Source organism: Arachis ipaensis, chromosome B8 (genome assembly GCF_059453495.1).
Source record: "Arachis ipaensis isolate K30076 ecotype BB chromosome B8, ASM5945349v1, whole genome shotgun sequence".
Lineage (NCBI taxonomy): Eukaryota > Viridiplantae > Streptophyta > Magnoliopsida > Fabales > Fabaceae > Arachis > Arachis ipaensis.
In genome coordinates this window covers 54,865,531-54,880,718 of record NC_142443.1, presented here as the reverse complement: position 1 = coordinate 54,880,718, position 15,188 = coordinate 54,865,531, and the positions used below count along the sequence as shown (strand labels likewise).

General features: G+C 35.7%; 1 protein-coding gene across 1 annotated transcript; it reads right to left on the bottom strand.

The window, feature by feature from the left end:
* Positions 1-272: 272 nt before the first annotated feature.
* On the bottom strand, positions 273-1,830 carry LOC107611088 (uncharacterized). The gene is made up of 7 exons (XM_016313050.1): positions 1,631-1,830; positions 1,385-1,520; positions 1,131-1,291; positions 921-1,035; positions 594-782; positions 407-502; positions 273-299 (listed from the first exon to the last, which is right to left on the bottom strand). The coding sequence occupies exons 1-7, from the start codon at positions 1,828-1,830 to the stop codon at positions 273-275; spliced, it is 924 nt and encodes a 307-aa protein (XP_016168536.1).
* Between the last annotated feature and the right edge of the window lie 13,358 nt (positions 1,831-15,188).

Here is a 15,188-nt window from a genome sequence, read left to right as displayed (position 1 = left end):
CCAAATAGGTGCTCGTGCAGAAAACAACTAAAGTTGACATTAAAGCAAAAAGTACATAAAAAAAGAGCATTTTCAACTAAGCTGGAAATTCCTTCCTCGGATTCCCCATTAACTGAAGCCTATGTTACTAACTACTCAAGCTTCATTTTCCCAGCACGACCTTTCAATGGCTTGGTTGTAGAGCCCTAAATATCTGGACTATACACCCTACCAATAGAAGCACCTGCATTTGAATCAGCCACAACACCCTTGCAAGGCGTTTCAAGACCGTACTAAAAAATGCTCTCCGAACCTGAATCCTACATGCGTAGCAACACATCTCAAAAAAGGCAGATCTTAAGAGGGAGGGATTGATAAAATTTGCTCATAGCAGATGCTCTATGCATGTTTCATATGATATACAAACCTTAGATAAAGACACAACTGCAGCAGAATGTACATCAGACTCAACCTCATTAGTAAAGAATGCAGGCAATAGATTGGAAACACTTTGGTCAACTCCCTAAGAGGTAGTTATTAAGAAAAACAGTGTGATCACTACAATAACAAAGCAAATACTAAACAACATAACAATTAAAAGACATAAAACACACCACCATATCTATAGAGCAAGACTGGGACTCATAAAGGGCTATGAGTGTGTCATCATCACTGATCTTAACTACATTATACACTTGATCGATTGAGGTGAGATTTTTTTTCATAATGGACAATTTAAACAGAAATTTCTTGTTTATAATGCTATCCAAAACTTTGGGATAGCATGCCACATTTTCTCCTCTCTAAATATTAGGAAAAAAGAATCAGTTCATTATTCATTGCTCTCTAATGATTTAGTACATAAATCATTTTCCACACAAATATTAAACAACTTACACTGAGGTACTAAATCATTTTCTATACAAATATTAAAAAATTACACTGAGGTCTTTGACTTTTCTTGCAAACTTTCCAACACCCAGTTTTGCCTCTTGCTTCCAAATGATTAGGCCAATACAAACAGTACCATCAGTAGTAATAACATGAAGATGATACCTATTAAAAATGTATTATGGAATACATTAGAAAAGTGAGCAATACCCTAAAACAACTTAAATGTATTAAGCCTTTTTAAGTTGGAAGGTCTCTACCTCAGAGGAGCATTGAAACCAACTTTACCGCAATGCTCACACGAATAACAACCTTTATTCTCCTTCACCTTTCTGGGAGAACTCTTGCACAAATCATAATACCAATCATTTCCACCAACTTCAATAGAAACCACAGTGGCTATTATCCAACATGAAGCTTCCTGCACAAAAAAACACAATAACGCTAGTACGTAGTAGACCCACATGAACAAAGCACACCATGGTTGAAAAAAATCAACAATAGAGAAGCTTACATTTGTTTTGTCCAAGACTTCCTCAATAGTAGTGATTAGTAAGGAACCACCATGCAACTCATCACTAATTGAATTTACGGGATGGCTCTGTATATAATTAATACACTGAGCCTTTAGATCACCTCTCTTTATTAACCTGAAGCACATGAGATAAAATAAGTAAACAATCTTACGAAAATATTATAGTGAAATTAATGAAATAAGGGAGCCCGTTAAGTGAAGACAGACTACGGATCTTCAACACACCTATTCTTGAATGCAAGAACATTGGGGATCTCAGGGTTAAAAAACAGGTAAGAGGCATAAAGGCTATTTTGATCATTGACCTTATTGAGATAGAAATTAGGCTTAAAGAATTGTGCCACCAAGATAATAGGCTGACCATCATCTTTATCAAATAAGCCAAGGGCTTTGTCAACCAAGTCACCAAAGAGGGTGCACTTCATGATATTTTTCCTAATTTTTTAAGTGGAACAAAATATAAGGACAAACAATGTAAACAAAGCCCACCCAAATGATAAATCAATGGTAAATCATAAAACCAAAAAAAGAATTGAAAATAAATAGGAAACGGACTCTAGATCTTCCAAGTGTAGTTTAATGCATTTACTTTCCTCTCCTGATTTTGTAACCAATGGTGTAACGTCCTCTCTTCCTACGACATGACCCATACAGTCTACAAAAGAGTACACAAAGCAACCCAAAGAGTAAAGAGATTCTTAAAGATACATACAAATTTAACCAAATAAGTAACCAACATGATACACTAACGTTAAAAGAATGAACAAAATAAATAATCAGTAACTTGATTTACCCAGCAAATGGTTCTTGTTCACACCAACCATTGCCTCAATCTTCTCATATGAGATAAACTGAAAAGAATTAAATAGAAAATTGTCGCTGGGAAGCAAACTAACAGAGGTCTTGGTATAAAAGCTCAATTTATACTTGTGGCTAGTTGTTCGCACAAATTATCCTATTACTTGAACAATAAATTTTTTTATTGCATAAAGTTCATGCTCACGAATCAAGGTCCTAAATACCACCATATTTGACTACGGGATGGAACAGTGTATACGATCACCCTCCGCCAAAAAAAGCAAATAGAATAAACCATAATGGATAAAAAATCCAAAGTGAATCTAATTAGAAAAGTCTAAGGTTTAGTAATTGACCCTTTCATCTTGAATCACCAACTCCATGCTGTAAATCTCTCTTGGGTTCCACTTGCTAGGAAACTCGTACAGGCGCATAATCCCGACTTTCAGAGTCTAAGCCAGCTTCATTGGGTTGATATCTATAATAGCATCCACTTTTTTATTCAAAGCACCAACAGGATTCATGAGAGCCATAGCAAAACACAGGAAGGCACAGCTCTATCAAGTATACAAAAGATGTTTTTTTTAAAAGCTATGGAATTTGAATCGGACATATATTCGCAAATCCAATTTGAATAGAATATATAGACGATACAAAGAACACTATTCGGAATCCAAACCCTAAACACCACTCTCTTAAAAAGAATGAAAAGAGCACCAGATTTGAAAGTTAAAACCAATTTAAAAGATTTAATTATACTATACCTCGGATTTTTATCTCTGGATCTATGGCTCACCGTCATCTGCCAATCAGAAGCTAACATTTCTCTTATCACTCAATCAAGAAGTCGCATTACGCTAATGTACCTCGTCTCGAGATTGCCGTAGCCTAACATCGTAGAAAAAAGTCGCATTATGCTAATGCACCTAGTTGACATCTCGTCTCCCCATTTTCCCCAATTCCAGCGCCTGGTGTAATGTTTCAACCAAAGGTTAAAAAGAAATAACCTAAATCGATAAATCATTTTCTTCCCCAATTTAGTTTTAGAATTTTAGAAATAGATGTAATAGTGAAGTTAAAAGCAAGTGTCGATGGGCTGGGTAGTAGTCCACTGTTGGGGACTTTCCAACTTTATAATAATAAAAGATAGATTTTGAGTTAAACCGACATACCATGATACATGCTTATATATTTTAATTTTTGTCACTTTGATTTATCATTCCAACCTCTCCACCCTATTTTTCTTCAAAGAATCTAACGAAAATCTAGCATGTGGTGTCTAAAAGAAGTGTCCATGATAGATGGAAAAGAGGAATGAAAGGCAGCGTCTCTACCGATTTGATAGTGTTGCTCATATTGTTGGATGTATAAATGAATAGGTTAGTGTTTAAAATTCCTATTGATTTTCAATCAGAGTAAAAGTTCAATCTTAATGTATTAGTTTTAAAATGATTGTGATAGTATTGATGTAATTATAGGTAAGGATAGATAAAGTAGGATTTTTGGTATATGTTAGACAAAGCTATTGAGAAGGCTAGATAAGGCTATGACTTGCTAGTCAGGATAGATTTCTTAGAGGTAAGGTTGAATTTGTCTTATATTAGTTTAGAGTTGCTATAGATGTTTTATACTTTGAATTAGAATTCGTAATTAAATTAGTATTTGTCACCAATTAAATTAGTTTTTAAATTTAATGGTTGAATTAAATTAGTTAAATTAGTTTTTATGATTTGAATGATTATTGTTATTGGAGTAGTTATGTATAGCATACTGATTGTGGAAATATTGTAGTGTGATGTAGCTTACTCATTGTATTAAGACCATCAGAAGGCAGTAGGATATGTGATGAATCCACATTTTATGGTACTTATTTGCTCTATTTCGGTAGATTTCATTGACTTTTCTTGTACTTATCCATTGAAATAGCATGCTTTTATGAATTCTTTCCTAATTGTGCTTAATTGTCAAAAATATGCTTTTCATACTTAAATTTCCAACTTTAATTCACTTTTCTCTCATTCGATGCCTTGATATGTTTGCTTGAGTAATTTAAGGTTTTAATGGCAAGAATGGCTTGAGAAAGCAGAAGAAAAGCATGCAAAGTGGAAGAATTCAAGGAAGGAATGATTTGGAAAGCTGTCCGTCCTGACCTCTCAGTACTAAATTTGTCATAATTTGAGCTACAGAGGTCCAAATGAGGCGGTTTCAGTGGCATTGGAAAGCTAACGTCCAGGGCTTCAAAATGATATGCAATTTACTATAGTGCATATAAATATAAGTGTGTGTACACACAGGTAATTATGCGTATGCACAAGTCAGGATTCAGCATGTGTGCGGAGGCACACATCTGTGCATCCGCACAGGTCCCTGCACGTGACCTCATCAATTGCAACTCGCTGGCAGCGATTTTTGGGCCCCTAAAACCCAATTCAACTCATTTTTGAAGCTATTTCAAGCCAAATTGAAGCTTGGAGAAGGGGGCAATTAGGTTTAATTTTTATGATATTTTCTCTTAGTTTCTAGAGTGAGAAGCTCCCCCCTCTCTCTAGAATTAGGGTTCTTTAGTTTAATTTCTTGTAATTTCTATGTTTAATTCTTATTTTCATTTACTTTTTCTTGTCATTTATTGTTATTGCATCTTTGTTCTTCTTCATTTCTCTTACTATTTCCTTTATTTTGTCATTTTATGTTTTATGACACTCTTGTAACATTTTAATTTCAATTAATACAAATTTATGTTTTATGCTCATTTATTACTTTCTTGAGTTGTTATTGTCATTTTCTTGCTTTGGTAGTTTTAGAATTTATTTTATTGCAATTTAATATTATTTTATTCTCATGCACACCAAGTGTTTGATAAAATGCTTGGCTTAGTTTTTACTTATTTTTTCTATACTCTTGGTTTGAAATTGTTGACTTTGGTGATCCTTGAGTCATTGATGTCCATTCTTATTTGATACATTAGAGTAGTTAGTTGATTTGCTTTCCCTTGACTCTATGTGACCCTTTAGTGTTGACATAGGACTTAGGGACTAAAATTAACTATGCCTATTTGACTTATCTTCGATGTAAGGTTGACTAAGTAGGATTAACTCTTCATAATCATCATGTGTTTGTGGTCAATTGCTAGGATAGGTAGCCTTAGTCCTCAATTACTTGCCAAGATGTTTTCTTGCATTTTAAGTTTCCTTTCCTTGCATTTTATTGCTTGACTTTTATTGCTTTGATGTTCAATTTCTTGCATATTTAGTTTTCATACTCTTGGTTGAGAAATTGGATGTTTGGGTGGAATTGAGTTGCAGATGTCCATTCCGCATTGTGTGAGAATAGTTAATTGGTTTGGTTTCCATTGACGCTAATCTTTCACTAAGTAATTAGTGACTTGACTAGGACTTATGGATTGAGATCAATTATGCTTTTGACTAATTCTCAAGGAGGATTGATTAATTTGGATTGATTCCACACAATTGCTATGGTTGTGGTCCATAACTAGGATAGGACTCCTAAACTCCCCAATTCTTGCCACGAGTTGCCATTTAAATTCCTTGCATGTTTATTTGCTTCCTTGCTATTTACATTCCCTTGCTCTCTTGCTTTCATTCCCAATTTCCCATGCTCTCTCATAGCCAATAAATGTACACTTGATTGCAACTCCTAGGGAAGACGACCCAGGAGTCTAAATACTCTCGGTTTTTATTTTGTATTGACTTTATTATTTGATTGATGATCAATTTGTTGGGTTAGGACTATACTTATAACGACAATTCCATTTTGATAATCAAATTCACAGCCTTGTGCGCACGCACACAACAACAAATTTTCACTTCCTGTGCGTACGCGCCCAACTGTGCGTATGCCCACAAGCCTTTGTACCCCGTGTTTGCAGTGCCAGCACGCCTTGTGCGCGCGCGTTTCCCTGTTTTCTGTGACCTATGCGTCCGCATGTCCCTGTGCGTACGCACACATGCCCTTTTTCGCACTATATGTGCGGCCGCACAGGCTTGTACGTCCACACGCCAACTTGCAACCACTCTGGTGGAAGCGTTGGCACAGCCTGTGCGTGTTTGTGTGCGCGCACACATGTGATCCTTTCCTCAAAAAAAAAAACCCCACCTGTGCGTGTGCACGCACAACCTTTGGCAGCCCCTCTGCTCGCATAGAGTGTGCACTCGCACACTCTCCCTTTTTCGCCTAGTGTGTACGCACACATGCCTGTGCACACGCACATACCCTGATTCCTCTACTTCCAGGAGCGCTCGCATAGCGGGTGCACTCGCACACCTTCCCCTTTCCTCATAGTGTGCACACGCACACAACCCTTTGCGTGCGAACGCCCCTGTTTTCTCACTATGCCTCTTTTCTTCTCTTCTTCTCTTCTCTCCTCTCTTGTTCTTTTCTTTAACCCTATTTTCTACTTATTCTTGTTCATTTTGTTTGCTTCTCGCTTTTATTTTAGTTATTATATTAGTTTTGGTTTAGTTGTTTGTTAATTAAATAAGTTGCAAGTGCTTGCTTGATGATTATTGGGTTGCTTATTGCTTGAATTTTGATTTAATGAATATGTGCACTATATATCAAGTCTTTATTTGATTGCCTAGATGAATTGCAAGTTTAATGCATGTGTTGTATCTACCATATGTGTTAGACTATTTCCTTGTTTGGCATCTTAATCATGAATTGTGCACTTTTACTTTAGTGAATTGAGTTGAACTACTTAGTCATCATGATTCTTAAGTGAATATAATCACATAACAAGGTATTTGTTCCTTGTTAATGCTTTACATTTTTTTGAGTTGACTTAACTTGATTCTTATCAAGACTTGTCACTTTTTGTAACAAGCACCTTTTACATGTGATTATTTCATTATTTCCAAGGATGAATAAGTAGTCACTTTTCATCATTGAATTGGTTATTGTTAATTGTGCCATTTTCTATTAATTTTGCGCTTTCACTTACACTCCTTCAATATCCAATTTCTCATACACTTGATTCCCTTTAGTTGTGGTTCCCTAGGGTTGCTTGTACCTTAAGTTTTGTTTATTCTTTACTTTCACCCTAGGCTATTTAATTGAGGAACATGCTATTTTTTTTATTATGTGGTTACCGTTCCGCCCGATCAATGTGTCGTATTCTAAATCGTGCACACTTAGAATACGCACATTGTCTTTTATCTTACCACACTACTATAACCTTTCCTTCAATTCTTGTTTTCTACAGCAACCCGGAGCCCCGGTGCCCACCAGCTGAAGGTGGTGCCTCCTAGTTCTTCACCCTCACCCCCCGGATTGAGTGCATGCACGGAGGACCGTGCAATGTTTAAGCGTGGGGGAAGATCCGCAATTTCAGGGCGTAAATCTCTCTTTCTCAACACCTTGCACTTAGTATTATATAGTCGTTATGTATATTTTGATATTTTACTCTTAATTTTAGCTTGTACATATGTTCTTTTTGGTTTTTTGTCTTGATTGTGATTTGGGATGATATGATGATTGCACTTAGTTTGATTTCCTATATATTTGCTATTTTGGTTTGATTGAAATTAGAAATTAAACTTAAGATTTTTGACATTTTTCATCCAATCACATTATATATATATATATATATATAGAGAATAAATGTTAGTCAATTTAATGAAATTTCGAAGAAGCTCACTTTTATATAGGGCATTGAAATTCAAATTGAATTGAGTTGAAATCTTTTGAAACTTACATTATTTATACATTGTGGAATATGGTTTTTGAGTTAAAGAACATACAACTTGTGAGTTTTTGAGCCTTATTGTATGGTTACATTATTTGACCACTTATTTCATTCTTGTGTGTTACTCTTCTCTATGATTGCAATCTTGGGTTTGTTTAATTATATATATCCATTATTTAATGTATATTTATGCATTTATGTGATTGAGGCCATCACTTTTTTTATAGCTCACTTAACCCAAACAGCCCACCCTTTCATTTACCTTTGTTTGCCACTTTCAGCCTTTTTAATCCCCTTTTGTTTTTTTTATTTTGCCACACCATTAACCTTAAGCTAAAAACAATGAAATGTCCTTTATTTGAATCTTTGAGTAGCTTAAGTTAGTGAGATTGTGTGATGTTTGAGTGTGGGGAAAATGTGGAAACTTTGGGTGATGAAAATGTGTTTTATGCTTATTGAAAAATGTTAGAAATTTGGGGTGCATACTCATGTAATATTACGAAAACCATATGCATTGATATGTTGGTATACATATTATGTTCTTGAGAAAAAAAATAAAAAAAAAAAGAGAAAAAAAGAAAAAAATAATAAATAAAAAATAATGAAAAGGGGGACAAAATTACCCCAATGCGAAACTCAATAAGAGTCAATACATATGTGATGAATTGAATTTGATACATAAGTGTGTGTATATATGTAAAAGTGAGATTTTGGGTAGCTAAGTTTTATATTAGAATTGTATAGGGTATGTATATGTTAGTGGGAACTTAGGTTAATCAAAGATTCAAATGCAAGCTCACTTAGCCATATGTATATCCTTACCTTTACCCTTAGCCTCATTACAACCTTAAAAAGACCTCATGATTTTTGCATATATACATTAAATTTTTGTTGATTGGTTAGATGAAGAACAAACTTTAGAAAGCAGGATTAGAGGAGGATTGAGTGGATTGACCCTAAACACTTTTGAGCGACTAGAGTGTATATACACATCCGATGAGGGTTCAATTACTCAATTCCATATTTTCACCTTTGATCATTGTCATCTTGTAAGTTTGGTTAAATTCTTTTATATGACTCAATTCAATTGTGAATGTGATTTGATCATATGATTGTTTTAGCCCTTGATTGTGTATAGATGCTTTCTTGGAAATTGATTTATTTGGACTAATTAAAAACATATAGATAGTTAGATAGTATAGTTACATACATATAGGTAGGTTGCATTTAGATAGTTACATTGAATAAATGTTGATTCCCCTTCTTGTCTTCCTTTGGTATAGCATGAGGACATGCTATTGTTTAAGTGTGGGGATGTGATGAATCCATATTTTATGGTATTTATTTGCTCTATTTGGGTGGATTTCATTGACTTTTCTTGCACTTATCCATTGAAATAGCATGCTTTTATGAATTCTTTCCTAATTGTTCTTAATTGTGAAAAATATGCTTTTCATGCTTAAATTGCCAACTTTAATTAACTTTTTTCCCATTCGATGCCTTGATATGTTTTCTTGATTGATTTAAGGTTTTGAAGGCAAGAATGGATTGAGAAAAAGGAAAGAAAGCATGCAAAGTGGAAGAATTCAAGGAAGGAATGATTTGGAAAGCTGTCCGTCCTGACCTCTGGGTACTAAATTGGTCATAACTTGAGCTACAGAGGTCCAAATGAGGCGGTTTCAGCGGCATTGGAAAGCTAACGTCTGGGGCTTCAAAATGATATGCAATTTGCTATAATGGACATAAGTCTAAGTGTGCATATGCATAGGTACTTGTGCATACGCACAAGTCAGGATTCAGCATGTGTGTGGATGCACACATCTGTGCGTCCGCACAGGTCCCTGCACGTGTGACGTTAGAATTTTTACCGGTAAAGAATTTCATAAAAATATTCGTGTTGTAGATATAGTCTCTAAACCAACAGAAATCCCTTCGTACAAACATTTTGGTTGTCTCAAGTAACAAACCCCTAAATAAGTTGATAACCGAAGTATTCAAACCTTGGGTCGTCTTCTCAAGGAACTGCAGGGAAGTATGTTCTTATTATTGGTTATGGAGATTGTAAATTGGGGTTTTGAGAATGCGGAGTGAATAGTTTAATTAGCAATTAAAGTAAATGAAGAGCAAGTAATTTAAATGGCAAGTAAAACAAATAAATGACTGTAAATAAACGTTTGGCAAGGTATGAGAAATTAGAGGTCCTATCCTAGTTATCTTTATAAATGATGGTGAGAATTGAATCTTAATTCCACTTTATTAACCTTTACCAAGATAAAGGAAGGTCAAGGGATTAATTGGTTTGATCTTCGAATCCTACTTATTTCCTAAGAAAAGATTGGGATTATTGAAGTTCAGTTTAATTAACAAAGATAACAATTATCATTCATGTTTGAGTTTGATAACTCCTGAGTTACTGATTTCTTAACCAAGACCAAAAGGAGGAAAGTAAATCTACTGGAATAAAAATGTCTTCAGATGGGAATAACAATAATGTAAATAAGAGAAAGCAATATTAAACTGAAATACCTCAAATAACATTAATTCAAAAGAGTAATCTGTAACATGGAAGAATTCATAAATTAAATTGCAACATCAAATAACCAACTAAAGTAATGGAATGAATAAAAAGTGAAAGGGAAGCTTAAAGTAAAGGAACATTGAACCTGGGATTGAGAGTCACTCCTAAAACTAAGAGAAATCCTAAATCCTAATCCTAAGAGCTCCTCTCTCTAAACTAAATCTAAATCATGAAAACTAAACTAAAGTGGTGTCTCCCCCAGAATGGATGCATTCTCTCACTTCATAACCTCTGGTCTATGCCTTCTGGACTTGGATTTGGGCCAAAAAGGGCTTCAAAATTCGCTGGGAGCGTTTTCTGCAATTTCTGGTGCGTGGTCTCTATCATGCATCCGCGTGGGTCACGCGGTCGCGTCATTCGGAGTTTTTCCTTGTCACGCAGTTGCGTCAGTCATGCGGCCGTGTCAATGCTTCTTCGCGCTTGGCATGCGGCCGCGTCGTCCATGCAATCGCGTGGCTGCCAGTTTCTCCAAAAACTCCGTTTTATGCTTTCCTTCCATTTTTGTATGTTTTCTTTCCATCCTTTAAGTCATTCCTGCCTTAGAAGATCTGAAACTACTCAACATACTAATCACGGCATCGAATGAAAATAAAGGTAATTAAAATAATTAATTTTAAAGCATAGGAAACATGTTTTTCACATACATCACATAATAAGGAAGGGAAAGTAAAACCATGCAATTAATATGAATAAGTGGCTAAAGGATTGAATAAATCACTCAAGATTAAGCACAAAATATATCATAAAATATGGGTTTATCAACCTCCCCACACTTAAACAATAGCATGTCCTCATGCTAAGTCCAAGAGTAATGTTAGGTTAAAGTGGTGGAATGCCATGCAATGCAATTTAATCTAAATGCAACTACCTAGATGCAACATGCAATTCTAAACTTTTTTTTATTCACTTGTATATAAAGCTTGCATGTAATTGAATTAATTCACATTCTCAAGGAGTCATTTATATATAGCCAAACCTTAGATAGTGATAAAGCACTTTTACAGTTGAGATGGGAGAGAAAAACATTTTATAAACTTGCAAGACAATTAATAATTCAAGTAGAGATATATGTTAATGAGTTATTGAACTCTCACTGGATTTTGTGTTTACTCTCTAGTCACTCAGTGTTTATTGGGTTAATCACTCTATTCTTCTTTTTATTCTTACTTTCTATAACTTTGTTCTTCATCTAACCAATCAACAATTATAGAATATAGACATACAAAAGTCATGAGGTCTTTAATTAAGGTTGTAATGGGGCCAAGGTAAAGGTAAGGGTATATGTATAAGGCTAAGTGAGCTAATAAGTGAATCCTTAATTAGTCTAAGATCTCACCTAACATACATACTTTCTAAAGCAAAGCTTCTTTACCTATTTTCCCATATTTTCCCATTTTTGATGTCACATGCTCATGTTTCAATGTTTATTATTTTTATCCCATGTGCATTGCTTTATTTCACGTTTGGGGAATTCTTTTGTGTCCCCTTTATTCAACTATTGAAAAAAAATAACACTTTTTTTTTATGCACATGGTAATTCAATTATTTTGATTTCACATGAGCATGCGTCCCAAAATTTTTATTTGAATTATTTTATTCTTTTCAACTTTTCTACCTTTTGTTTTTATCATCCATGTTCCCAATAGGTTTCCCACATGTAAACTATACACAATTTCTATCTTAAGCTAACCAAGGATTCAACTTGGGATTTTTATTTTGTTTTTCTGCTTAAGGCTAGTAATGTGGTTTATAGAATAAAAGGGAATTTAAAGGCTCAAGGGGGCTAACAAGGGTGATGTAAAAGGTAAGCTATTTTGGGATAAGTGAGCTAAAATCAAATAATGGCCTCAATCACTCTCTTGGTATGTATTTCTATTCTATAATTGGACATATAGATTAAAACAAAGTAAAGAACACCAGAATAAACAAGAAGGGCGGAACACACAGGAATAAAATATTATGGTTTGAATGTAACCATACAATTAAGCTCAAAACTCACAGGCTGTGTATTCTCTAGTTCAAAAATCATATATCAATTATGTATGTCATGCAGGTTTAGTTAAAAATTCTCATTATTTTCAATGTAAAACTTATATTGAATGGCTTTAAAGTTCTAGTATTTCTCCTTGATGAAATGTTGTTAACTAACTAACATGTAATGCTATATATACAAGGTGTGTGGATTGTTTCTATTATGTTCAAGTCCCTAGTTTACTTCCTTTTTATATTTTCAATTTAAACTAAGCTATCTTATGCTAAAAAGGGTCAACTATACTAATTAATCCACAATTTCTATAACTAATAAGTTAGAATTGCAACTAAACTAAATGGCTAAAATATAAACTAAAGTGCAACATAGAATAAATACATAAAAATAGTAATATATATAAGTACTGAGAAAATAAAAATAAAAATAAAGAGAAAATACAGAAAAGTAGCAAAATAAATAAAAAGAGTATGTAGTGGTTCACCAAAAAAAAGCGCCAGAGATGGCGACCTCCCCACACTTAAAATGTAGCATCGTCCCCGATGCTCACTCAAGCAGGGTGTGAAGGGGTGTCATCACTGGAAGGGTGGGTAGCTGGGGTCTCTGTGGTAGTGGTCTGAGGATTAGCCTGCTGCAGAGGAGGTGCTGACTGGATAGGGATCTCGGGGTCTACAGCCTGAATCTGAGGCAGAGCCTCCTGATGTGATGCTGCCTGCTGGGTGCCTGCCTGCTCTGCCTTGCTCTGTTGATGGGTCTCTGCCTCGTGAGCATCCGCCTCCTCCTCAGATGCCTCGGATGGTGTGTCAGGCTCGGAGGGGATGTTGCCAGAGCGTATCATCAGCTTCAGGTGCTCATAGCGTCACTTGTTGCGACGCTCCATCTGGTCAGGTCGTCGAAACAGGCGGTGCACTAGATGATAGATGGGCTCTAGGGCAGGTGGAGGTGCAGTGATGGTGGCAAGGGTAACTGTGGAAGAAGAGGGGTCGGCAGATGGTGTGGCTGTCTCAGCAGTAGCAGTGAGGAATTGAGGTCTGTAACCCAAAGCCAGAAAGTTCCTGCTGTGAGGGATAATCTTCTTGCATTCTGTAGCAGGTGGCTTTTCATCAGCATCCTCCCAAGGCACGTCAGCTCGACGGCCTAGCTGTGTAACCAGATAAGGAAAGGAAAGAGTGCCTCGGACGTGGACCCTGGCCATATGGTACCGGATAAAGCGTGGCAGTTACAGGTCCTTACCCTCCATCACACACCAAAGGAGAGTAATCATAGCGGCTGGTATCTCAGTCTTATGAGTACTCGGCATAATGAAGTTGCTAAGTATCTGATGCCATAGCCGAGCCTCATCATTCAAGTAAATCCGCTTGATTCCCTTTGGCATGGTAGTGTTCTGACTCATAAACCAAGGAACGGTCGGGTCAAGGGCTATCCTGGCCTTTACTGCATCCCAATCAAATCGCATGAAGTGCATATCTTCCTCAGCTTTCTAATAACTATCCAACTGATCAGTTTTTGGCAGAAGCATCAGGACATCTTCAATTGCCTCTTCAGTGACCAGAATCTGCTTCCCTCTTAGGTTCACTGCATCTAGGGAGGTTTTGAAGTAATTGCAGTAGAATTCCCTAACCCAAGATGTATTGACCTCAGTCAGGGGTCTTTCCAGGAAGAACCAGCCTCTTTGTTTGATTTTCTCAGAGGTGTGTTATTGGAGTTCTTCTGGGATCTTCAGAGTCCTCTCCAGGTATAGGTTCCTGGAGGTTACAAACACCGGATACCTTAGCTCACAGTATCAGTTTGCAAACTTTACTGGATCAGTAGCAGGGATTAGCTGGTCGGCCTTCTCCTGCGGGGTAAAATTTTTCTCCCGCAAGGAGGCATCATGCATGAGATCTATGATAGACATAGAGGCTTCTCCCCTTTTCCGTTTGTCAGTTGTTGCCTTTCTTTTCCCTTTTATGTGGGAGTCTGACATCCTGAAAAACAGAATTCAAGGATATAATAAAAACAGGAAAACAAGGAGGCAATTAACAAAAGAAGCACATAGTGGCAAAAGAGCAGGAAAGTAATGAATATGAGCTAAGTAAATGTGCATTAAGGATTGAATAGGAGTTAAAAGTTCGAAAAGAAGAAATCACAATCTAAAATGTAATTGAATTCATGTTAAATAGAAAAATTAACATCATGCCATGGTTAGTATGTTAAAAGAAAGTGAAAGAAAATCAGAAGAGAAGTTTTTAAAGGTTAAGTTGGTTAGAATTGAAAAAGAGTTAGGAAGTTAACATTAGTGAGTTAGTAAAAAGTGGGTTAAAGTAAGTGGCATAATGATAAGTTTCTATGTAACAAGCATTCACAATTAAAGGTACAGGTAACTCATAACCAAACATGGAAAACAGGTTGATGATGATTCAGATAGATATAGAATTAGCAAAAATGGAATCAAACATCAAAAATGCAATTTATGAACCAGGAAATCAAAGAGAATAAGAAAGCTTGCCCTGGCATTCATGAATTGTTTTTGTTAGATCTAAAGAAAGCACAGTTGAAAATGCCAAAATCAAGACATGAATGGAAACATTTTATAGAAATTTGGGCAGCATTCCGGCTAAAATTGGATTGTCCCGGAAAATAAACAGCAACAGAATAGTTCATATGAATCAAAATTAAAGCTGTAATTACATATAAGGAATATAAACATGAAAATTCAGTGTACAGAGCAGCAAGAAAC

What these genes read in the sequence shown, in the direction of transcription:
- LOC107611088 (XM_016313050.1), bottom strand. Translation starts at nt 1,830, where the DNA reads ATGAAGTGCACCCTCTTTGGTGACTTGGTTGACAAAGCCCTTGGCTTA. An exon ending in CTTGCTCTATAGATATGGTG is followed by an intron (nt 503 to 593) that starts GTGTGTTTTATG and finishes ACTACCTCTTAG; the next exon opens with GGAGTTGACCAAAGTGTTTC. An exon ending in CAGTTGTGTCTTTATCTAAG is followed by an intron (nt 300 to 406) that starts GTTTGTATATCA and finishes CTACGCATGTAG; the next exon opens with GATTCAGGTTCGGAGAGCAT.